Raw genomic sequence first — 23,875 nt, 5'->3', positions numbered from 1 at the left:
TGGCCTTCTTCTAAGACTTGCACCCATTCTGGTCTGGGAAAACCTCATTGGGGTAACCAAGGAAACCAGATGCCTAGACAACAGCAAACTACAAACTACACTAAGAAAAACAAAGTTATAGCCCAAAGGAACAAACTTACAATTCAACTAAGATACAGGAATCTCGGTTTGTTCCTTGTTTTTAAAGGAACAAACTTACACTTCAACCGAGATACAGGAATTTAAACAACTAATAGTAAATCAATTCAAAAAGTTTAGGGAAGATATGGCAAAAGAGATGAAGCATATAATGAAAACACTGGACATACAAAAGGTAGAAATCAAAAGTTTGAAAAAACAACTGACTGAATCTATGGAAATGAAAGGCACAACACAGAGATGAAAGACACAATGGACACATACAACAGCAGATCTCAAGAGGCAGAAGAAAACATTCAGGAACTTGAGAACAAGGCACCTGAAAGCCTACACACAAAAGAACAGATAGAGAAAAGAATGGAAAAATATGAACAACATCTCTGGGAACTTAAGGACAAAATGAAATGCCCAGATCTCAAGAGGCAGAAGAAAACATTCAGGAACTTGAGAACAAGGCACCTGAAAGCCTACACACAAAAGAACAGATAGAGAAAAGAATGGAAAAATATGAACAACATCTCTGGGAACTTAAGGACAAAATGAAATACAGGAATGTACATGTCATTGGTGTCCCAGAAGGAGAAGAGAAGAGAAAAGGGGCAGAAGCAATAATAGAGGAAATAATCAATGAAAATTTCCCATCTCTTATGAAAGACATAAATTATGGATCCAAGAAGTGCAGCATACCCCAAACAGAATAGATCTGAATAGGCCTAAGCCAAGACACTTAATAATCAGATTATCAAACGTCAGATATAAAGAGAGAATCCTGAAAGCAGCAAGAGAAAAGCGATCCATCCCATACAAAGGAAGCTTGATAAGACTTTGTGTGGATTTCTCGATAGAAACCATGGAGGCAAGAAGGAAGTGGGGTGATATATTTAAGATACTGAAAGAGAAAAACCACCAACCAAGAATCCTATATCTGGCAAAACTGTCCTTCAAATATGACAGACAGCTTAAAACATTCTCTGACAATCAATGACTGAGTTTGTGAACAAGATACCTGTGCTACAGGAAACACTAAAGAAAGCACGGCAGACAGAAAGGAAAAGACAGAAGTGGGAGGTTTGGAAAACAATTTTGGGAGATAATAGCACAGCAATGTAAGTACACTGAACAAAGATGACTGTGAGTATAGTTGAAAAGAGGAAGGTTAGGAGCATGTGGGACACCAGAAGGAAAGAGGAAAGATAAAGACTGGGATTCTATAATTCAGTGAAACCTAGGGTGCTCAACGATTGTAATAAAAGGCACAAATATGTTGTTACATGAGGTAGAACAAATGAATGTCAACACTGCAAGGTGTTAAAAATAGGGTGGGATTGGGGGGAAAATACAATCAATGCAAAACTAGAGACTATAATTAACAGAAACATTGTATTATGCCTCCTTTAATATAACAAAGGCAATATTCCAAAGCCAAATGCATATGGGGGGGAGGGGACATAGGGCAAGGGTATAGGATTCCTGGCATTGGTGATTCTGTCTGACTCTTTATTCCACTTCAGTTTAATGCTATCTTTCCTTTTGTTGCTTTCTAGCTGTCATTTTTTTCTTTCTTTTTTCTTTTTCTTTTGTCCCTCTATCTTCTTTGACTCTTCCTCCTTCTTTGTGAAAGAAATGGAGATGTCCTTATATAGATAGTGGCAATGATGCTGAATACATAAATAAGTGACTATACAAGGAATCGATTGTTTACTTAGGATGGAATGTATGGTGTGTGAATAAAACCATCTTTAAACAAATGGGTTGATGAAGAAAACTTGAGAGCACTATATAGGGTGACATAAGACAGACACATAAGGACAAATATTCCAAAGTGTCACTGATATGAACTAATTATAATTTATAAACTCACAGACATGAAATATAAGTTAATAGGATAAAGAATGAGGCTAAAGAAGGGGGAGCGGTTGCTTATTATAAGCAGAATGTTCAACTAGAGTGAACTTAAATGTTTGGAAACGGACAGAGGTGATGGTAGCACGTTGTGAGAATAATTAACAATGCTGAACGGTGTGTGAAGATGCTGGAAAGGGTAAGCTCAGAGTCACATATGTCACCAGAAGGAAAGCTGGAGGTTAAAAGATGGGAATGTATAAAACAGTGAATCTTGTGGTGGACAATGTCCTTGATTAACTGTACAAATATTAGAAATCTCTGTCATGAACTAGAACAAATGTATGACACTATAACTAGAAGTTAATAATAGAAGGACATATACCTGTTGCAAACTATATACTACAGTTAGTAGTATTTTAACATTCTTTCAACAGTAACAAATGTACTATACCAAAACTATGAATCAATAATTGAGGGGGGGCTAGTTAGGGGTATGGGAGGATTTGAGGTTCCTTTTTTGTATTTATTTCTTTTCTGGGGTAATGAAAACGTTCTAAAATTTGAAAAAATTTAATGTGGTGATGGATGCACAGGTGTATGATGGTATCATGGGCAATTGATAGTACACTTTGGATCTTTGCATAATTGTTTGGTTTGTAAACAGTCTCAACAAAAAAAAATAGGACTTTCAAGACGGTGATAGCAGAGCACTAAACCAAGTGCAGGGCGCTACTAAACATGGGACCCTGTTTGACTGCACAGATTGTAGGCCCATGAATCTGGCTCTAACTGGAAGCTCTGCTAAAACAGCCCTACCCATCTACCCCAACTACCAATCTTACTCCTGGAGCCATTGCCCTCCATAGACAGACCATGCTCAGTCAACCTTCATGTCTTTTGTTCACTTGGTTGTCTTCCTTTTAGCTATCTAAATGCACTTGTACTTTAAGACCCAACTTGTGGTCCACATACTCCATGAAATATTCTCTTACCACTTTAACTCACAAACTCGTGTCTCTTCTGACCTTCCTAGTACTTGTTTTACACCTAAATTTAGCTTTTATTTTTAAATATTAATTTCTCATCATTGTGTTCATCTTGTTTCTTGAATTAGAACATAAGCAACTTGAGAGTAGAGATGGTGTAATCATCATACAATGGAAACAGCACAGGCTTTTGAGTTCAATGAAGCCTGGGTTTAAATACACTCACTCATGTACTAGCTGTAAATAAAGGCAAATTAATTCACTTTTGAGCCTCAGAATGTTCACTGGAAAAATGGGGTAATAAGACCTAGCTTATTGGGTTCCTCTGAGGATTTAGTGGGATAATATATGCAAAGCCTTTGGCATATATGAGAGCTCATCAAATATTAATTCCTATATCCCTCTCTACTCCACACATATGATTTTGCTTCAGGAAACAGAGTAGTGCTGAATACAAAGGCAGTTTTCAATAAATAATTGGTGATTGATAGAAAAATTCATTGAACTTTGTACATTTTATTTTTAACATATTATTCTACATGTACCTAGGAAGTAAACCAATCCTTTGCTGAATTTTGTACAGTGTTAACTATCATCTCTGACCGGTTTGTTTAAATTCTTAAGTGCACATTCTGACTTTTGTAGATAATAAAAATTATAGTTTTGTAGAATACTTTATATTTTCAAAGCATTTCATATCTATTATGCTATTTAAGTCACTCATATAAGCTTGAAAGGACAAATACCCTTATTCCCAATGAAGAGATGTGGAAAATTGGTCCAGATAGATTAAGAGACTACTCTCAGTTACACAATACCAGTGTAATTTAGTATACACTAAGATGTTCACAAAGCTGGGTCTGACACTTGAACCTGCTGACTTCTTGTCCAACATTTTTCCAATATACCAAACTATCTCAGGCAAACAAAAATATTCCAGTAAATCTCACACAGGAACAATTATTTTAATTGACTACAATAGTATGAATGAGGCTATTTCTTTTTGTGCTGGGCTCTAGCGGACACTGGATGTTCGCTGAATGGGAAGAAGAATACAACGTGCCTATGACAGTTCTTGGCTCATAATAACAGGTGCTTAGTAATGAACGAGTCATTTAAAGTCCTTTTTTAAATAAATATATTTTAAAGGAGCCATTTCCTCCTAACGAAAACTTAAGGACGAGGACAAGGTTCATTACTTTCAGGACTGTTTCCATTTGGAGCCTAGTATATCATGCTTGAAACGACTCCCTCCCACGGTGTAAACCAGACTTTGCCTGCCAAACTTATGACTCAAGGCCCTTTAGTGATTTTTTTTACAGGCTCTCAGCCGCAGGCCGGGAACCCAAAGCCAACTCCACTTGAACCAACCAAATAGCCTCCTAAACCTAAGGTCCGCTACACTAAGGTCTGCTGTATAAAAGGCGAATGAACAGGCAGCGCCCCCTTTTGCTCCCACCCCTTCACTTCTGCAGCATCCAATCACTTTACTGTGTCGCCGTGTTCGGCTCCTGGGATTGGTCAGAAGCGAGACCCGCGCGGGACTCAGACGCGCGGGTCTAGAGCGGAGACTTGTCTGTCACGTGCGGCAGCCGGGCCTCCCAGCCTCGCAAGCGCGCCAGTTGCGTCCGGCGGTGGGTGGGGGAGGGGGGCGGGGCCCGACCTCTGCTGCGCCTGCGTGGTGGGCGTTCTCAGAGAGCAGCTGCCGCCGCCGCCGCTGCTGTCTCTGCTGCTGCTACCTTCGGGTGTAGAATTTGGAATCCGTGCGCCTGGTTAACAATGAAGCAGAGTTCCAACGTGCCGGCCTTTCTCAGCAAGCTGTGGACGCTCGTAGAGGAAACCCACACCAATGAGTTCATCACCTGGAGCCAGGTACGGGTCGGGGAACGACGGCCTCCGAACCCCCTGAGTGACCGCCTTCGCTCTTCTCCCTCATCCCGGGGGTTGTCTCCCGCGGCCTGCGGCTCGACGCGCTCTGCGAGGCCCGGGGTGGCACGGGGCCTGGGCGATCGGCCGCGCGAGGACCCCTGGTATTGTTCTCGTGGGGGAGCCGCGGCGGCCCGGGTGGGCGCCGCTCGCCTCAGGCCGCGGTGGGGGAGGGGCGGCCCGCGCGGGGCCGGGTAACGGACCGTTGCCGGCCGCGTTCGGAACCGGCGCGGGGGCGGCGGGCGAGCCGAGGACGCGGGAGCCACGTTACTGCACACTCATCCTCCGTGCTCCCTCGTGGTTCGCGGGGTACGAGTCGCTGAGGGGACCGGGAGCCCCGGGCCGGGATCTCCGACGCGGGGGGTTGCCGGGGAAAATCTTCACCTCAGCCACCTGATTCTCCTCACTGAAACACACACCCGGCTTTGCGTCCGGAATCTTTGCGAGAACAGCAGTCAGGGAAAGTAGGCAAATGTGCAAACCTAGATTACTGCTTATCAATAGGTTTTTAAAATATTACACTGAAAATGGCAAATTATTCCTTGGGGAGTCTGGACAATTTGTACAGTTTTTTTAATGATTATTTTAATTAAAGTGTGTTTCAGTAACTTAGAGCTGAAATGAATCACCAAATCTCAGCGTTACGGGCTGAGTTCTATATGGATGTCTTGATTACTGATTTGATCCCAGCTCTGTCACTAAACAGGGATGACCTTAGTCGAGCACCAATCTTGACGAATCCTCTTATCAAGATGAGTGGGTTGCCTAGGAGAAATGGAAGGCCCTTTCCAGTTCCAATACTAAGATTCTAAGAAGGATGATTAGATATTTACGTCAACAGTGCATTTGCCTTAGAATACACTCCTAGGCTGTTGGGATCATTTTGTGAATGGGAGTAGGTTTCTCCTATTGTAGATTATCATCAGTTTGGGATATTTTCCTGTATGGAGTTCTTGAGTCGAGTAAGTGAAAACTACCTGCACAGTGCCTGGCACCTGTTATGCTGAGTAGACACCATATTGAGTACGTGGAGTTTGGGCTACTGTAACACCAAATTCTGCCTTGTATTTCTGTCATTTGTTCATTTTCAATCTCACTTCTAGGATTTAATTTTCTGGAGGTCAGTATGGTCAACTGGGTCATCTTTTTAGGCCCAGGGGACCTAACATTATGTCCTGGGTGTATTCTCTTCTTAAGCATTTGATGAATTCTGTGCAGTTGTACAAAGAAAGGTGAAATAAGGAAGCCAGCGCCAGCATGTACTTAAAAATAAGCAGATGTCTCATGCTTCTCATCAGTCGGGACTAAAAGTTGTCAAGAATGGATCAGCACAGGCTGCTGTTATTCAATTGTATGTTCATGATAGAGATTGGACTGAGATTCTCCACCACCCTGCTGCAAGCTGACTTGATCATCAAATTTGGTTTGAATAGGCCTTGTTTTTGTTGCCTAGATATGGTACCAAAATGTGTTAGTAATTGGTTTTAATTAAAGGATATTATGTCAGTGGCATATCTAATATATTCTCATTAGCCAAAATATCTTGATAGCATTCTTATTTTATGGAAAAATATCAGATGTGGAGTGTTTCATATTAATTCATAAATGCATCATTTATGAGTAAACAGCCACTTAAAATCATTCTTATTTATCCTATTACCAAGTCTAAATTTATGTTTTAACTATTCATTTTCTAATACACCATTGTGATAATTAAAATTTAAACCCCATGAGGGAAAGGACAGTGTCACAGCACCTAAGTGATACAATAGGTGCTTAATAAATGCTTGATGGGTCAGTGAAATCCCTATGGAAGATGTAATGGAGGTGGTAAGAATGATAAAAGATAATGAGCCTTAGAGATCATCCTGTTTAGCCTCATGCTTACATAGATGAGGATTTGAGGCTTACACAGGGTGGATTACTTATCCATTATCCAGCTGACCAAGATTGGAGGTAGGACTGTAACATAGATATCCTAGATTCCAGATAGGTTTTCCATCAACAGCACTACACCTAATGCCTGTTGGCACAATATTTAGATTTATACCAAAATGTCCCTCCACTTTCACAAGTCAATGGACAATTCTGGATAAATACTATCTAGGGTTAAGCTTAGTTACTTAGGCAGCTATCTCTGATTTTTGCTCTCTCATGCATTTTTCTAAAACCAGTGTTAACACTGAAAGGTAAAACTTGAATTAAACAATGATGTTAGATGGAAAAATAAAATAAGTTACTCCCATCTTTTAAAAATTGCTATTTATGGTTGCTTCTGGTCTTCTTCAAACTTGTTTTGCTAATGTTACTGTTGAGGTAATTTAGTATTTATACTATTTGAGCAAAAATCATATTAAGACTTTTTAGAAGTAGCAGATGTTTTGGGAACCAGGCAATCGTCTATGCAGATTTTTTCCACACGTGAAAAATAATTTACTTGTCTAGCTTGAGTGTAAATCAAGGGGAGTAACTGTTACCAACTGAAGTTTGGAAAGCTTGGCTTAATATTCCTGAAGATTTAGATAACTTTAGTTTTTGAATTTCTCATCATTAAATATAGAAATATATCCTGAGCAATCAAAATTATTCTAAATGTGTTTTTGACCCTAAAATAATAGAAACATATTTAGATCCAGAATGTCTTTAAGAAAACATATGTTGTACATATTTCAGTCTTTCCCATATTGTCCTTCAGGCTTTCCCATATTGTCCCCTGTGGAAATTGCTTTCCTTTTTCCCCCCTTTCCTTTTTTGGGACATTTCCTATAGCTTCAAAATTTTGCATAGCTATAGCTATTCTTGGCTCTGGGTAGGCAATCTATTGCCAGAATCAAGGATAGAGATAGTACTGTCAGAGAACCTAAATCTGTTTTAAATATAACAAGTCCCTAAAGAAAGGGTGCAGGTTTAGTTTTGAAACAACTGGGGAAACTTGATAGTCAGGAGTAAGAGGTTGTGGAGGTTAAATGGAAGTTCTTGCCATTAATAGTGAAGAACAGCCTTTACTGTTACTGAAATTTGATACTCAGTGTATGTTGAAATTAAGCAGTTTATAAAAGAAGGAAAGAAATGGAAGGTTATTGTTTGTCAGTTTTCTTACCTTCGTGTTTGCTCTTCAGATTGCTTTAGAAGACTAAGTGATTTCCTCTAAAGACCTTTACCCATATGTTTCATCTTTATGTGCTCTTTGACATCCTCAGCTTTCTTTTATGTGCTCTTTCTTCCTCAGCTTTCCTGTCCCTCTCCAATCAGTGAAGACAATCTGGAAATAGGTAGGAGGAAAAGGGAGCAAACAAGAATTTGTCCATTGTTTTCTAGCTGTCTTGAATTAATTTGACCTATAGGCCATAGATTTCCCAGTGCAAACACTGCATTATTACAATATTCCCAAGTGAAAATAAGGAAGGCCACAAAGTGTGTCAAAATAGGAGTAAGATTCAACTTAGTTGGGCCCACAGAGAAGTTGAAAGAGATTCAGTGTTAAGTACCTTTTACTTATATACATCAGAAAGAATGAGCTAGAAACTCAGAGTTACAAACTTGTTATGGAAGTGTTAGAAATTTCTGTTGTTAAAGGATTTCAAAGTGATGGGTCTGAAGTATTAGAGTATTGGTAATGAGAATATTTGGGGTGTTTTAAACCAAGAGTGCATAATGGTTAATTTGGGCAGTAATGACTGTTACACCTTTATAGAAGACTGCCAATATTTGTTGATAAGGCTTAAGGAGAAACTAACCATCTCTTCCACATCACTCAGTAATCTGCTTCTTGTAAAGTGTTTAGGGACTGGGGGAGTTTTGTGGTGTATTGCTTGAGCCTCACAGGTTTACATGGCAGTATGGTGGAATTTTATACTCCAAGAGGTTATTTACTAGTTTTGTCATGGAGACTGAAGGAGTATTGAGCAGAGACTCAGAATATGAGTAAAGGAGGGGGGTTTGTGTGTGCACAACAGAGAGCAGATATGAGTGAGATATTTCTCTTCATTTGGTATAATCCACTAGTTGAAAATTCTGAAAGTGTAATTCTCTCCATTATGACCAATAATGCATGCATTCAGTCAGTCAGAAATATTGTAAATCAGTATGACTAAGCAGTGTGCTAGGTACTGGGAATTCAGTCAGTAGTAAACCAAAGTCCTTGCCTTCATGATTGCATGGAACTGGAGAATATTGATAATTTAAAAGGGAGCAAACGCAAGTTATATAATTTCAATTAGTGGTAAGTACTACAAAGAAAATAAAGCAGAATAAAGAGCGAGTGTATCATTCAAGATCCAATCAGAAGATAAAAACCACTCAGTATTTTAACAGCAAAAATTTAATAGAATTTCTAACTATAATGAGGGAATTGGAGTAAAGAAAATTCTAAAGAACATAGGAATGGAAGATTTAAGGAGCAGTGACTACTGCTCTGCTAGGGCTGAGACAGAGGATCCAACTAAGAGCCTTCCCCCACGCTCCCCCTAACTAAGATCCAGAACTTGTTGCAGAGGGTATGGCCATGGCTCACTGAATAGCAGAAACTTTAGTGAGGTGCGCACTGGTGGAACTTATGGAAATTTGTCCTTCAAAACTTGCCTGGAAATATGACCTCTAGGGCAGGGGTTGGTAAACCACTGTGCCATCTGTTTTGTAAAGAAAGTTTAATTGGAACACAGTCATGCCATCTGTTAACATACTGTCATAGTTGGTTTTTTACTACAAAGGTAGACCTTATGACCCACAAGCCTAAAATATTTACTATCTGGACCTGTAAGAAAAAGTTTGTCGACACTTGCTCTAAGAGTACCATAGAAAGCTGTTCAGAGATGTCTTGCCAAAGGCACTCTCCTCTGAAACCCTCCAAGGGAGTATGGAGGGTGCCAGGGGAAGCTGTTGGCCATTGGATGCTGCTGACTACCATATGGAATAGGATGAGCTGCCTGCATTGCTGGAGCCTGCCAAAGACACACTGAAACCGGGAAGGAAAACCCCTTCCCCTTGCTGTGTCTTCCTAGTACCCTCTACTGACAAAGCTTGCCCCCTAGAAAAAGAAAGTTATTTAAAGGACACAGCACCATTTTTGCAGAGCACACAATGAGGAATGAATTGGGAGCAATAAGGTGATAACTGGCACATAAACAGTTTGGGATTTCTGGAGATTTTAAATAGGATGACAAGGAAAGTGTCTTTGAGGCGATGACACTTGGGCAGACACCTGAAGAATAGAAAGGATGGAACTGGCGGTGGGGAATGGCACATATAAAGGCTCAAACAGCATGTCAAGGAAGCAAGAAGGCTCATGTTGTTGGGAGTATCTTTCAAGAATGGGAAAATAGTATACAGTAAGGTCAGAGATGTATGCTGGAGCAGATAGCATAGGACTGGAGCCTGTGACAAGGAGATTGGAAATGAGAGAACCAGTTAGAAGGCTTGCCAGTTTCCCAGTATGGTATTGAAAATAATGGTGCCTGGGACTAGAGTAGCAATAATGGAAGTGGTGAGAAATAGTTGGATTTTATGTCTACTTTGAAGGCAGTGACATTAAGACTTGCCAATAAGTTGGCTGTATTTGGAGCGAGGGGCAGAGAAGAATTACTAATGACTTAGATTTGAGCAACAGGATGGATTATGGTACCATTTGCTGAGATAATATGGAGAAGTGCGGGTTGGGGGTTTTGTTTTGGCCATATTAACTTCTAGACTAAAAATGGGTCACTGGTATTATTTGAAAATTGTTTCATTCTGTTTAAATTTCATTGACCACACTTAGTCATATGACCGCACCTAATTTCAAAGAAGGTGGAGAATTGCAGGGTTCTGAAGGAGGAGAAGAATATTTTTGAGCAACTTAAATGACTTCCACACTCCAAGACGTCCAAGTGGAAATGTTGAATAAGCTGCTGAATATAAGACTCTTAGCATTCAGGATGGAGTTTGGAGCTAGAAATAAACGTTTGTAAGTGGTAAAGCTATGGGATTGGATGAGGTCATTGGGGAGACAGTATTGCAGTACTAAGAAATAACAGTGAGAAAGGAAGAAAACCAAGAGAGTGACATCATGGAAATTAGTGGAAGTAAATGGTTCAAGAAAGAGAGAGTGATCAGCCATGTCAAATGCTGCTGAGTGGTTGAGTTTGATGAGGTCAGAGAACTGACCATATGATGGATATCATTTTAATTAAGGTACAGCCATGGATTGTCTTGAATTCTATGTCAAGGAATTTGAACCCTGCCCTGTAGGTTTTGAAGAACCACTGCAGTTTTGAGGAAGAGAGAGATTGTTTCCAACCTGGATTTTAATGAAATAACCTTGTCCAGATTGCAGAGATGAGATATTGGCATTTAGGAGTCCACCTATGAGGTGTTAACTAGCCAAGGCAAACAGTGGTGGTTGTGTGAACTCAGTGACAGTGAAACATATAAAAAGAAAGGATGGCAAACAGAGCTTTTTTATGATTGGTTGGATATTGTGAAGAGAGGAGAGTAAAGGATGACCCTAAAGTGTTTGACTTGAGTAAATTTGGGAAGGGGAGATGTTGAAAATTGGTGCTGTTTACGGAGTTAAAAAAATAATTTTTTAAAAGAAATGAAAAGAAGTGGGATTCATTTTGGGGCCAGTTGAACATGAAGTCCCCGTGAGACATCCCAAATGAAATTACCCAAGGGTAGTTCAGGGAGTATAGAATCTTGGAGAATACCAACATTTAAGAGGTAAAAAAAAACTTGTAGAAATCAGTGTCCTGAAAAGCCAAGAATAGCATCCTATGGAAGAAATATCAACTACCACAGTAAAATGAAGTCAGTACCTCAAAGCATCTATTAAATGTGGCTATTGTGAAGCCGTTTTCCCTTCTTATTTTATAAAATATATTTTATAGATTCAAAAGAATAATGCCACATATATGTGTCATAATGCATAATGTAACAAATATCTGTACAGCTGCCAACTCTAGAAGGAGAATATTCTCTGCTGATGACATTTTAGTTTCCAGTTTTTTAGCAAATATAAAGAGTGCTGCTATGAACATTCTTGTATACCTCTTCTGATGTATATACCCACATATAAGAGTGGAATTGCTGGAAAATAGGGTATGAAATGTTCAACCTCAGGATATAGTGCAAATTGTTCTCCAGAGAGGTCAAACCAGCTTATACTCCTCCCACTAACCTCGCAAGAGATTTTTCATTAGTTCACATAGTCTTCAAAAATTGATATCGTTTTTCTTAATTTTTACCAGTCTAGTGGATGCTAAGTGTTATGTTACTGAGATATTACATTTCCCTTAAACGAATGAGTATGAACAACTTCATGTTTATTAGCCATATGTGTTTCATACTCTGTGAAATGTTTGCCTTTTGCCTATTTTTATATTGGGTGGTTTGTTTATTATTTATAGGAATTACTTATGTATTCTGGATATTCATTTTTGGTTTTATGTTATATATATCTTCTCTCAGTTTGTGGCTTATCTTTTTTACTTTTCTTTTGAAGAGTAAAAATTTTAAATTTTAATATAGTTTAATATGTCAGTCTTTTTTTGTGTGGTTTGTCCTTATTTCTTCAAGATATTTTCCCCTGCCTTTTCCAAGGAGAGTTTTCCATCTCTCTTACTTTCTTTGTGAGTTTTAAAACTTTGCATTTCTTATGTAAGTCCTTAATCCACGCGGCATTGCTTTTTGTGTGTGGAATGAGTGATCCAATTTCATTGTTTGCTATATAAATATATAGTTGTTCTATCCTCTCTATTGAATAGTTCCTCCTTTCTCCAGTGATCTGTATTGCCACCTTTGTCTTATATTAAAATTACATGTAGATATTATGGTTTTGTTTCTAGGTTCTCCATTTTGTTCCATTGGGCAATTTATCCTTGTGCCAGTTTCATACTGTTTTATAAGAACCATGTGCTCACTGATTGTACAATGTTGTACTAATTACTATAACTTTCTAAAAAGTCTTGATTTTGTAGGGCAGATTCTTCAGAAATGCTTTGACTATTTTTGGACTTTGCTCTTCCCTATACATTTTAAAATCCAAGTTCCCAGTTGAAAATAATATTGAGTATTCCCATGAACAAGTCATATTTCTAAATTCATTTTGTTTTTAAATAGTTTTATAATTTTTGCAATTAGGTCTTGCACATCTTTGTTAGATTTCATCCTGAGTATCTTCTAGATATTGTAAATGATGCCCCTTTTAAAAAAAATTACATTTTTTAGGTGTTGCTGGTAATTAAAAATGCAGATGTCTTTTGTATATGGAAATAGACCATTGAGTTAATCATTTTACTGATTTGCTTTCTGTTTTGTGTGTGTAAAGCCATAGCACCTATGAATGACAGCTTTGTTCTTTCAGGACCTTATGTCTTCACTTTTTCTTTTTTGCAGTGGCTAGAACCCTCAATTATGGTGTTGAATAGAAGAAATAACATGGGATTCTTACTTTGTACTTAATTTTAAAGGGGATTTTTTGTTTCCTTCTCCCTTACGTTACTAAGCGTTTGAATTTACAGTTTTAAATTTATCATCTATAATAATGTCAGATTTCACTGGATGGGGGAGGGGTTTGCTAGGATGGAGGACACAGGAAAAGGATGACTTTAAGGAAGTAGGAAGTGGGTTTGAAATAGAGAATGGGTTTAGAACATATTGAGATAAAGAATATTGTGTAAAAATGTTAACAGTTGTGAATTCAAGTATGAAATATGAGGAGGTCAGAAACAGAAAAATGTGATAATCCTCATGCATAATAAAATCAATAATCAGATACCCTGGTATGGATGAAATTCTCTAGAGAAAGTATGTAAGAGCTGTCATGATGAAAGATAGGACCTTGGAAAACATACCTACCTTTTACTGATGGGTGAAGAAAATTGAGAGATAGGCAACCCAATAAGAGTATAGTACTAAAGCCAAGAGAGTACAGCATTTTAAAGAGGACTATTATCAGGATTGAGAGGAAAGTAAGGTAGAAGGAGAATCGTTTTGAGATAAGAGAGACCAAAGTACCTGTAGTCTGAGAGAAGAAGACTCAGCAGACAAAGTGGAAGTAAGCATGAAATTAAGAGAGGAGAGAAATGGATGAAATTTTGTAGAAAATTCAAGGCAAAGATGAAGGAATTCTGCTAAGCTATTCAGTCTTCACCGGATTTGTACTTGAAGTTAGTTGCTGAGAGTAAAGGATCAAAGTGGATTTTGAGGCCTTGAGATGTATGTGCATGTGTTCAAAACAGTCACAATAGTAAAGATACGACCAACAGCATTGAAGGCCCAACTCAGGAGTAAAGTAGCTTTAATCCGTAACAAAGATGGATGACACTTGTTCACAAAAACAAACAGACTAAATGTAGTTAACTGTGACCTGTTGTAATCCCTTTAAGGGTTTTGAAATCAAAGGGTGATATTCTGTATTATTGGCTAGACTTTTCATAGAAAAGTAACTAGAATGATCAAGGAAGAAGCTCCAGTAATCACACAAAGGCTTAAAGAAGTTATGATTAATACAATAAATGGTAATATCATAAAATAGTGGAATTAGAAGGAACCTTAGAGACCATTTTCTTTTTCCTTATGTAATAGCTGAGGATGCTAAGGCACAGAGAAGCAACTAATTATCCAATATTACAGAGCTAGTAGATCTGGTTTTCTGAGACTCAGTCCCAAATTCTTTTAGCCTTACCAGATGCTGCTCTTCTCTGGGTTCTAGAGCTGAAAAGTAAATTATATAGAAAGTAAGCATTTTCATACCTTTTACTAAATTAAATGAAACTTGCCATTCCAAGGTATATCAGCTAAAATTGCAAATAATTTAAAACATGATTTTGGTAGGTAAACAGAGGATTCTTGGTTGAGACCATAGTGTTATTGTGTGTAAGTCTAATAAACAAAAGTAATGCATGCTGGTAACTAACAATTCAAACAGTACTGCAGGGCACAAGGAAGAATGTAAAAATGCTTTCTCCTTTTTCCTGTCATTTCTACTTGACAGGATTTGTAGTTTCTTTGTTGATTAATGTTTTCTTATATGTGTGTGAATTATTTCTGGGAATTTTCTGGGTATGCACAATTATGGATAGTTTGGTAGAGAGTGTATGTGTATACATCACAATCATTTTAACTCAGATAAGTTGGTTTTGTTTGGTGGTTTCTGGTGTTTTCTTTTGTTACCATTACAAACAGGGCTACAGTGAATTTCCTTGTGCCTTTTTTTTTTTCTTTAATTTGTGCAGATCTATCCTTTGAATTACGTTCCTTGCAGTTAAATTACTTGGGCAAAGATGTATGCATTTTTAAATTTGATAGTTAGTACCTAATTGCCAACATTGGTTATTGTCAAATGTTTTAAATTTTCCAGTCTTAGTAAGTGAAAATGATTGTTTCGGTATACATTTCTTCAATTATGAATGAGATTGGGCTCTTCTAAAATTTCCATTGGGATTTCCATCTTAATGATTGGGAATTTTTAGTTAATATAATTATCCCTTTGTCATTACTGTTTAAAATGATTTCCATTATGCTAATAGTCTTTCAACTCTATTGAATGATTTTTATTTTTGTACTCTTATCAGTTATGTTTAGGCTTAGACACAGGTAATAGAAATCCAATTAACAGTGGCTTAAATAAGATAGAAATGTATTTCTCTCTCACCTACATCTGAAGATACCCATGTACCTCCTGGCCTATTCAGCCAGACTTAATTACTCCATTTCACAAAGTGGTTGCTGGAGCTCTAGCCATTAGCCCCAAGTTCCAAGCAGGAAAATAGGGTATGGGAGTTGACATTTTGAAATTTTCTCCTTTTAGGAGCTTTTCTGGAAGTCTCACCCAGTATATTCTATTTATATCTTTATTTGCCAGACATGTATTCTTTGACCACCTCTGTTTGCAAGGAAGACTGAAAAATGTAGTTGAAGCACAAGAATGTGCTTCTGTTAGTAGAGGAGACTGGAGATAGGGTAGGCAGCTAGCAGTCATTAAACATTCTTCCTTAAAGATTTTCACTCCTGCTTCGCAGTGCCATCTTTACTTACTAACTTAATTTTCAAATATTTTTGCTGCTTTTTATGATCTCTCTAGCCTGTGCATTCATTTGACTATCCTTTCTTTAGTACAAAACTCTTGTAAATACCATGACTTTATCATTTGTTTAGGGCAGTATTAAACAAACTGCCCCCCCATCTTTTTCAATATTTTTTTGATTATTGTTACATAAATATTTTTAAAAATAAGCTTTAGTATCTAATGGGTCATGTGGGCAACTCTTCATCTCCTCTCCAAAGGAAAAAAAATTTAATTGAGCAAGAGTTGAATATATTGGTTAATTTAGAGAGAATCCACAGCATTACAACAGCACTGCATTTGTCTTCCTTATGTCCCTTTATAGTTTTAATATTTTCTTACCCCCAGTATATTTTTAAAAACTTATTTTTAGATACTTAATCTTCTATTATGAATGGGGTCTTTGATTTCATTTTAGTTTCAAACTTTTTTTTGTATGGAGGAACACTAATGACTTAATTTAATAACCAGCTATCTTACTGAATTCTCTTCTAATATTTCAGTATATTCTATGGTTTTAATTATATCTCTGCAAATAATGATAAAATATTGTTTTCTTTCAAAATTTATTTTATCTTATTTTTCTCTAATTGCATTGGCTATACTTTAAACAATGTTAATGATACTGGCTACGTAGTGTGTTTTTTTTTCTTATTTCTGATTTAATGGAAATTGTTCTAATATTTCACCATGGAGTAAGGTGCTGGCTTTTGATTTGAAACATACTCCTAAACTTTTGAGATTGACATCAAAAAGCTTACCTGCAATTTGGCACTGACTCTTGTTACTATTAATGGTAATAGAATCTTGGTCTGAAGATATCATGGAAGGACTGCCCACAAGAGTTTTTGAGTTCGCCCACAACAGTTGAGTTCATTATGTATCACCATGTGCCGGAGACTTTAAATAATTGACGTTTTGTTTTGTTTCAGAATGGTCAAAGTTTTCTGGTTTTGGATGAACAAAGATTTGCAAAAGAAATTCTTCCCAAATACTTCAAGCACAATAACATGGCAAGCTTTGTGAGGCAACTGAATATGTGTAAGTATGGACATCAGTTTATTTGGAGTGCTACTTTTAACCACTGATTAAACCATTTTTCCCATTAGGATGATAAAGAAAATGGCATTCCATGCAAGTTACACTAAATTTAACTTTTGTCCATTTTGGTCATCTGAATTCTGAATCTTTTTCAGATGGCTTCCGTAAAGTAGTACATATCGACTCTGGAATTGTAAAGCAGGAACGAGATGGTCCTGTTGAATTTCAGCATCCTTACTTCAAACAAGGCCAGGACGATTTGCTGGAAAACATTAAAAGGAAGGTGAGCTGCTATTAACATGAATTAATTAATTAGGGCATAGCCATGTTGTATACTTGGCCAAGATTTTAATTTCAACTGTTGCGATAAGATTTTACAGTAATATAGAGATTCTCCTTGTTGTGATAACTTATACTAATAAAGCTTTAAATTATTTCCCTTCGTTTAATTTTTTCCCTTTTCTCCACTATACTGAGGGCTCAGTCTTCAGATACTTTCTAGAGGAAAAGCAAATGTTTACATTATAACTGAGAGAGGAGTCATCCTCTGTAATGGGATGGCTCTCTCCTAATTTAGGTAAAAAAAAAATGTAAGCTCCTACTAGATTTAGAATGTCAGCTCCCTTGAGGGCTTTGTCTGTTTTTACTGCTGTATATCCAATACCCAGAATAAGTTCCTGGCACAAAGTAGACACTCAAGAATACACTTTTGAATAAGTGATAGTTTGTTGAAATAAGATATTTTTAAAATATTCATAAAAATGGGAGGTAGAAAGGGTGGTGGACCATGAAAACAAATGGCATAGCATGCAGCTGTTTACTATGTGAATTTAATTAAATGTGGAATGTGGTAATAAAGAGGCTTGGGGAAATTACTGAGAGTTTGGCAGAAGGAAAACAAAAAGCCCCTAAGATGTTCCTATTCATGGAAACCTTTCCACATTTTAACAACAAACAAACAAAAGCTCTGATTATTCCTTGCCTCCTCGCCTTTTGAAACATGAAGTTTATTCTTTCCCTAGAATCCTGTCCTAGGCTTTTTGAAACCAGATCTCTCTTCCTGAACATACTACAAAACCTCATATAATAGGGAAGATTTGAGTTGTAGTCATGGCATTTAGTATTTGTTTGACTTCCTAAATTTACTCTTTGAAAAGGTTTCATCTTCAAAACCAGAAGAAAATAAAATTCGTCAGGAAGATTTAACAAAAATTATAAGTAGTGCACAGAAGGTTCAAATAAAACAGGAGACAATTGAATCCAGGCTTTCTGAATTGAAAAGGTAAAGAATTATTTCCGAATATAATCTTAATATGGGAGTTGGGATGTGTGTGTGTGTGCATGCACGCACATGTGTAAAGGGAGGTTATCTGGGGTTTTGTTTTATGTACTTGTATCACCCTGCTGAAGCCAAGACCATAGGTTGTTTCTCTGCAAAGATTGATTCCTTTTACTTTGATTTCTGGCTGATATTACGTTTTAATGATCTTAGTTAAAAGAATAATATGAACTTAGGCACATCAGAACAATTTGATGCACAAGTCTTATCGATGAAAACAATCTTTAAATTGGTGTAGGAAATATGATTCTACTTAGGTTAGCTTTCATAGGAATGTCACACACAAATGATGGTGCACAAGCCATAAAAAATCCTGCACATATGTTACCCATCCATTCTTTTATGGAGGTTTTTTAAGACTTCACTATGTGGCCTACACATAGGCCTGTTCCACAAGTTACTTGCCCTACTTGATTACTTTTTTTTTTTTACATAGACTTCAGAAAGTGCTATTCAAACATTTTATCTACAGAAAGGTGCTTTTTTGTTTGTTTTACTACAAGTCCGGGCGCCATTATTCTAATTTGCCACAGTAAAGCCCTTAATACGTAGGTTATCTTTTGATGACTTCTCAGCATTATCAGTGCTGCTAACATTTTATAACACATTGCAGTTTAAATAAAAAATGGAGATTGAAGAAATACTATTGCTATTACATAAATTGTTGGTTTGTAATATTACTAGATATGCTTTTTTAAAATATAAAGCATTTTAATGTTTGCATATGCTTGGTTTGAAACTGATCTCAAGATAGTTCTTAGGATCTGACAGACTTCAACACATGCTAATTCCTTTCTTGAAAGATTTCAGAGAAGTTTAAATAAATAATACACATGAAAGTTGTAGGATAGTGCCTAGAGCAAAGCAGATGCTGGGTAGATGTCACTTTCCTTTAAAAATTGTCTCCTAAGGTGTTTACAAACCCTGAATTCACTTAGTAGTCACAGTTGAAAGGTTAGTTTATTTTTTTAGACATAAAGTAATGAACTGACATTTTATTACGCAGTGCAGTATTAGACTTTACCCCAAAATATGAGCAACAAAAGAAAGTATAGATAAATTAGACTTCATCAAAAGTAAAATCATCTGTGCTTTAAAGGACATTATCAAGAAAGTGAAAAGACAACCTACAGAATGGGAGAACAAACTTGGAAACCATGTATCTGATAACTATTTAATATTCAGAATATATAGAGAATACCTACAGCTCAACAACAAAAAACAAACACCTGATTTAAAAATGGGCAAAGGATTTGGATAGACGTTTCTCCAAAGAAGATACACAGATGGCCAGTAAACACATGAAAAGATGCTCAACATCATAAGCCATTAGGGAAATGCAACTCAAAACCACACTGAGATACCACTTTACACCCTCACTAGGATGATGGCTGTTATTTAAACAAACAAACAAACAACAGAAAATAACAAGTTTTTGGCAAGGGTATCAAGAAATAGGAACCATTATGCATTGTTGGTGGCAATGAAAATTGGTGCAGCCACTGTGGAAAAGTATGATGGTTTCTAAAAAGAGTTAAACTTAGAACTGCCATCATGTCTTGGCAGTTCCATTTCTAGGTATATACTCAAAAGAATTGAAAGCAGGGACACAAACATAATTTGTACACCAGTGTTCATAGCAGTATTATTCACAATAGCCAAAAGGTGGAGTAACCCACGTGTCCATCAATAGGTGAACGAATAAACAAAATGTAGTATATACACAAAATGGAGTATTATTCAGTTGTAAAATGGAATGAAGTTTTGATACATGCTACAACATAGATTAACCTTGAAGACATAGTGTTGAGTGAAATAGACACAAAAGGACAAATACCGTATGATTTCACTTAACTGAAATCACCAGAATATGCACATTCATGGAGACAGAAAGTAGATTACAGGTTACAGGAGAAGGAATAGGAAATTAATACTTAATGGGTATAGCATTTCTTTTTGGAGTGCTGGAAAAGTTTTGGTAATGGTTGGTGGTGTTGATAGCACAGTATTGTGATTATAATTAATGCCACTGAATTGAATGCTTGAAAGTGGTTAAAATAGGAAAATTGTGTGTTGTATGTATGTTACCAAAGTAATAAAGAATAAATAAAAAGTAACAGTGGTCAAAATGGTCAAAAGGAATAAATCACCTACTATTGTTTGCATTTGGGTAGAGTCTTAAGTTTTTGTGTATGGCCATGATTAGCAGATACTTTGATTATCAACAGATGATTCTGGAGTTGTATCAACAACTACATACATTACTACGTAATTTAACCGAAGTATTCCTGGTCTCATAAAAATACAAAGTAAAAATAAATATAAGTTCTATTCTTAAAAGATATTGAGGCCTGGGTTTCAGACTCAGTCTTTGTTTTTGTTTTTTTAATAAATGATAACACAGTGAGAATGAATCCCTTTGGAAGGAGGTGTCAGAATTACGAGCAAAACATGCACAACAGCAACAAGTTATTCGAAAGGTAAGCTTTTTTCCCCATTTGTTTAGTGTGTAACATCTGTGACCCAAAAAAGTTTTTGGTAGCTAGTGATCGATCTTAAAATTTTAAGTTTCTTATATACTGGATACACATTTAGAAGTGAAATTGTAAAATCAAACAAATAAAGCTAAGTGTTATATTCCATTTTTAATAAAATGATTTTTCATTAGCTAAATGTCACCATTCTGTACTCTCAGATAGTATTATCAGTAGCTTTTAATAAATGACCTTTTGCCTGATTTAACTTTGAGGTATTTTATTCCTAAGGGCATAATTAATACGCTAGAGATGTCCTAACACTTTTTATTATAAAAGACGTAGAATCAATTCGTTTTTAATATTTGTTATGACACAAGACATAGTTAACACCTTGGGAGATAAAGGACTAATATTTTCAAACCAGTTGACCAAATTATGTGTTCAGAAAACTGACTTATCAATGTGTGTCATTATTAGTCTATGCAGAAAAGCAGTTAATATCATGTTATAAAATTAATCCTAGATTTTATATCTAAGCCGAAAATTACAGGGAGACTTGAAAATGCCTCTGTTGCAGTGTGTCCTTGTGATTTAATCTCTGCATATCAACTTTCACATGCTAATAAGAGGTAAAATAAAAAGTAATTAACCCGGTTATTTTTTGCTCATGAGTAAACTGGGCTTTAGGTTGGAGCAACAGGTTTTTTTTTTTTGTTTTTTTTTTTTTTTGAGCATAAGAGGGATGGAGGGAAGTTCCAGCCTATTCCTGCTCAGAAGGCTTTTGAGTTAAAAATAGGTTTGTGACTGACAGGATCTGGCAGTGGAGCAGGTCTTAAAACAGAGGTGAATGACAGTTGTACTCTTTGGCCTAGGCCAAAATAGATATGCTATTTTTTTAAAAATCAGGATGCAAATTAGAATTGTATATAGTAGAATTTAATTTTAAATGTTTAATCCATACTTATATTTTCAAAACTTTGTAAGATGATTCTAGAGTGCAACCCTGTTAAGAATATCTTCTTTAAAATGATAGATGTGCATTGACCTATACTTTATAAAATATCTATTAATCTTTTTCTGAAAACAGTATTTTGGTTGAATTTAACTTGTGATACATGGAAATTTGTAGCTTTTTTCCCCTAAAAGCAAGGATAGTTGGTAAATAGTTATATTACATTGAGGTTTCAGTTTTCCATCAAAGCTAATGTACTACCTGTTCAAATTTGAGTTTCATTCTAGGTGTTTTGTTGTGGGTGAGAAGTTTACATAGTGCCTGATGATAGCCATTGATTTTTAATCCATAAGGAATTGGTTCCTAACTCTGCCATTTACTGTTTGGTCTTGGATTAATTGAGAATGGTATGTGTGAGGTATCCTTAATAAGACTTTTCAGGTATAGAAGTTAAGTGCTCTAAATGTTAGATGTTTTGTCTTCCCCCTTAGGAAAAAAACAACGTGATGCAGAACTACCAAAAGAGAACTGAAATGTAAAATCAGTTGCAGAAGAGACTTAGCCAGTGATTCATGTTTTTATAAATTCAGCGTAAATGTTTTTACCATACCACTTATTTATAAATTAACAGAAACAAAGTTGAATTATTCTATAGACATCTTTAAGCTTAAATATTGTATTTTCATTACCTGTCACTGTTTTCTTTTGTAGAAGCAATTTAGTGGCTAACCCTCTTTTCATAGTCTCTAATGACGTCTAACTCTTCTGCTGAAATGCCAGTGTTTTTCTCCATTGAAACTTGATGTTGATTGTGAACCACACCATTTGATAACACTCTTTTGGGGGAAAGGCACAATATTAAAGTTATACAATATGTATTTTTAACTGACAGTTCCCTATTTTAATTATGTAATTATACTTCACAACGTTTATAAGTATGTTTTCATAGTCCATGTAATCCTCCAGTCACTTTTGGCCTTATTCATAGCCTCTCTGTGACATACTAATTTTCGTAGCTCACCATATGATCCTTATGATTGACCATTTTAGGCGATTGACCATATAATTTCAAGGCAGACCCTAAACTAGTGGTTCTAACACTTTAACTCACATCAGTATATCCTGAGGACTTGCTAAAACATGCATTGTTGGGCCCCATCCACAGATTTTCAAATTTAACAAATTTGGAATGGGGCCAAGAATTTGCATGTCTAATAGATTAGGCCCATGCTGTTGGTTCATGGACCACACTTTAAGAAATAGAGCCCCCCCAAAAAATGAAGGTTTGTTTGCATGTCTTGATCTGTTTAACTAAAAGTTATTTCCTTTAAATTTAATCATATTTTGCAAATTAAACTAGCTTCTTTTGACTGTCAGCAGAAAGCTTTGACTGACTGAACTTAAGTGTCTCAGCAATAATCTGCGTGAACCACCCAATCAACTTTTCCTAACTTTGAAAATTTAATGATCTGTTCTAAGAAGAATTGGCAATTTTATGATCTGTTCTGAGAGAGTTCTTTTACCTCTAATTGTATTCCAGGTATAAGAAAAATGTTACCTGCCAAACACCATTTTTCTCTTTTGCATCATCATGCAATCTTATTTAAAGTATTTTAAATAAAAAGTAAGGATCTGCATACAGGCAAGTTAGTACTTGCAGCCAAAACAAATACCTGAAGTGAAAATTGGATAGATAGATGCCTTGGCATCACTATGTCCATGCACAGGTAGCAACACTTTATTTCAGCTTATTCTTCTAGCCTGGTATGTTTCTTTAGACACAGACTGTAAGATGCATCCAAATTTCAGAAATATTAGTGTGTGAAAAATTATGAGCTTTAGAATAGGAAACATCCAGTATTTGCATTAGTTTTAATAGACTTGGTAATGTGAACTACAGACATGGATGGGAGTCTATCATGGCAGAATTTTTATTTACTTATATCTTTCTTTTAGATTGTCCAGTTTATTGTTACATTGGTTCAGAATAACCAACTTGTGAGTTTAAAACGTAAAAGGTAAGGCTTATGATAAAAATATTTTAGCCTGTATGTAGACAACAAAACATACAGTGTTTAATCATGAATGGGCCTACATTTGATGATTGAATGCACTCTCTTAAATTGTGCT

The 23,875-nt window shown here is 36.4% G+C and overlaps 1 protein-coding gene across 2 annotated transcripts in view; it reads left to right on the top strand.

Moving 5' to 3' along the window:
• Nucleotides 1-4,668: 4,668 nt before the first annotated feature.
• The window catches only part of HSF2 (heat shock transcription factor 2), a 31,697-nt gene continuing 12,490 nt past the window's right edge, over nt 4,669-23,875 (top strand). For both annotated transcript variants that reach the window (XM_037844345.1, XM_037844344.1), the window contains exons 1-6: nt 4,669-4,841; nt 16,869-16,977; nt 17,133-17,260; nt 18,135-18,259; nt 20,721-20,796; nt 23,702-23,763. In XM_037844345.1, the coding sequence (XP_037700273.1) occupies nt 4,749-4,841; nt 16,869-16,977; nt 17,133-17,260; nt 18,135-18,259; nt 20,721-20,796; nt 23,702-23,763 (593 nt within the window). In that variant the 5' untranslated portion in view covers nt 4,669-4,748. The remainder of the gene's footprint in view (nt 4,842-16,868; nt 16,978-17,132; nt 17,261-18,134; nt 18,260-20,720; nt 20,797-23,701; nt 23,764-23,875) is intronic.

Source organism: Choloepus didactylus, chromosome 7, assembly GCF_015220235.1.
Source record: "Choloepus didactylus isolate mChoDid1 chromosome 7, mChoDid1.pri, whole genome shotgun sequence".
NCBI lineage: Eukaryota > Metazoa > Chordata > Mammalia > Pilosa > Megalonychidae > Choloepus > Choloepus didactylus.
The sequence above is the reverse complement of the archived record's forward strand: the minus strand, read 5'-3'. Positions and strand labels throughout refer to the sequence as shown.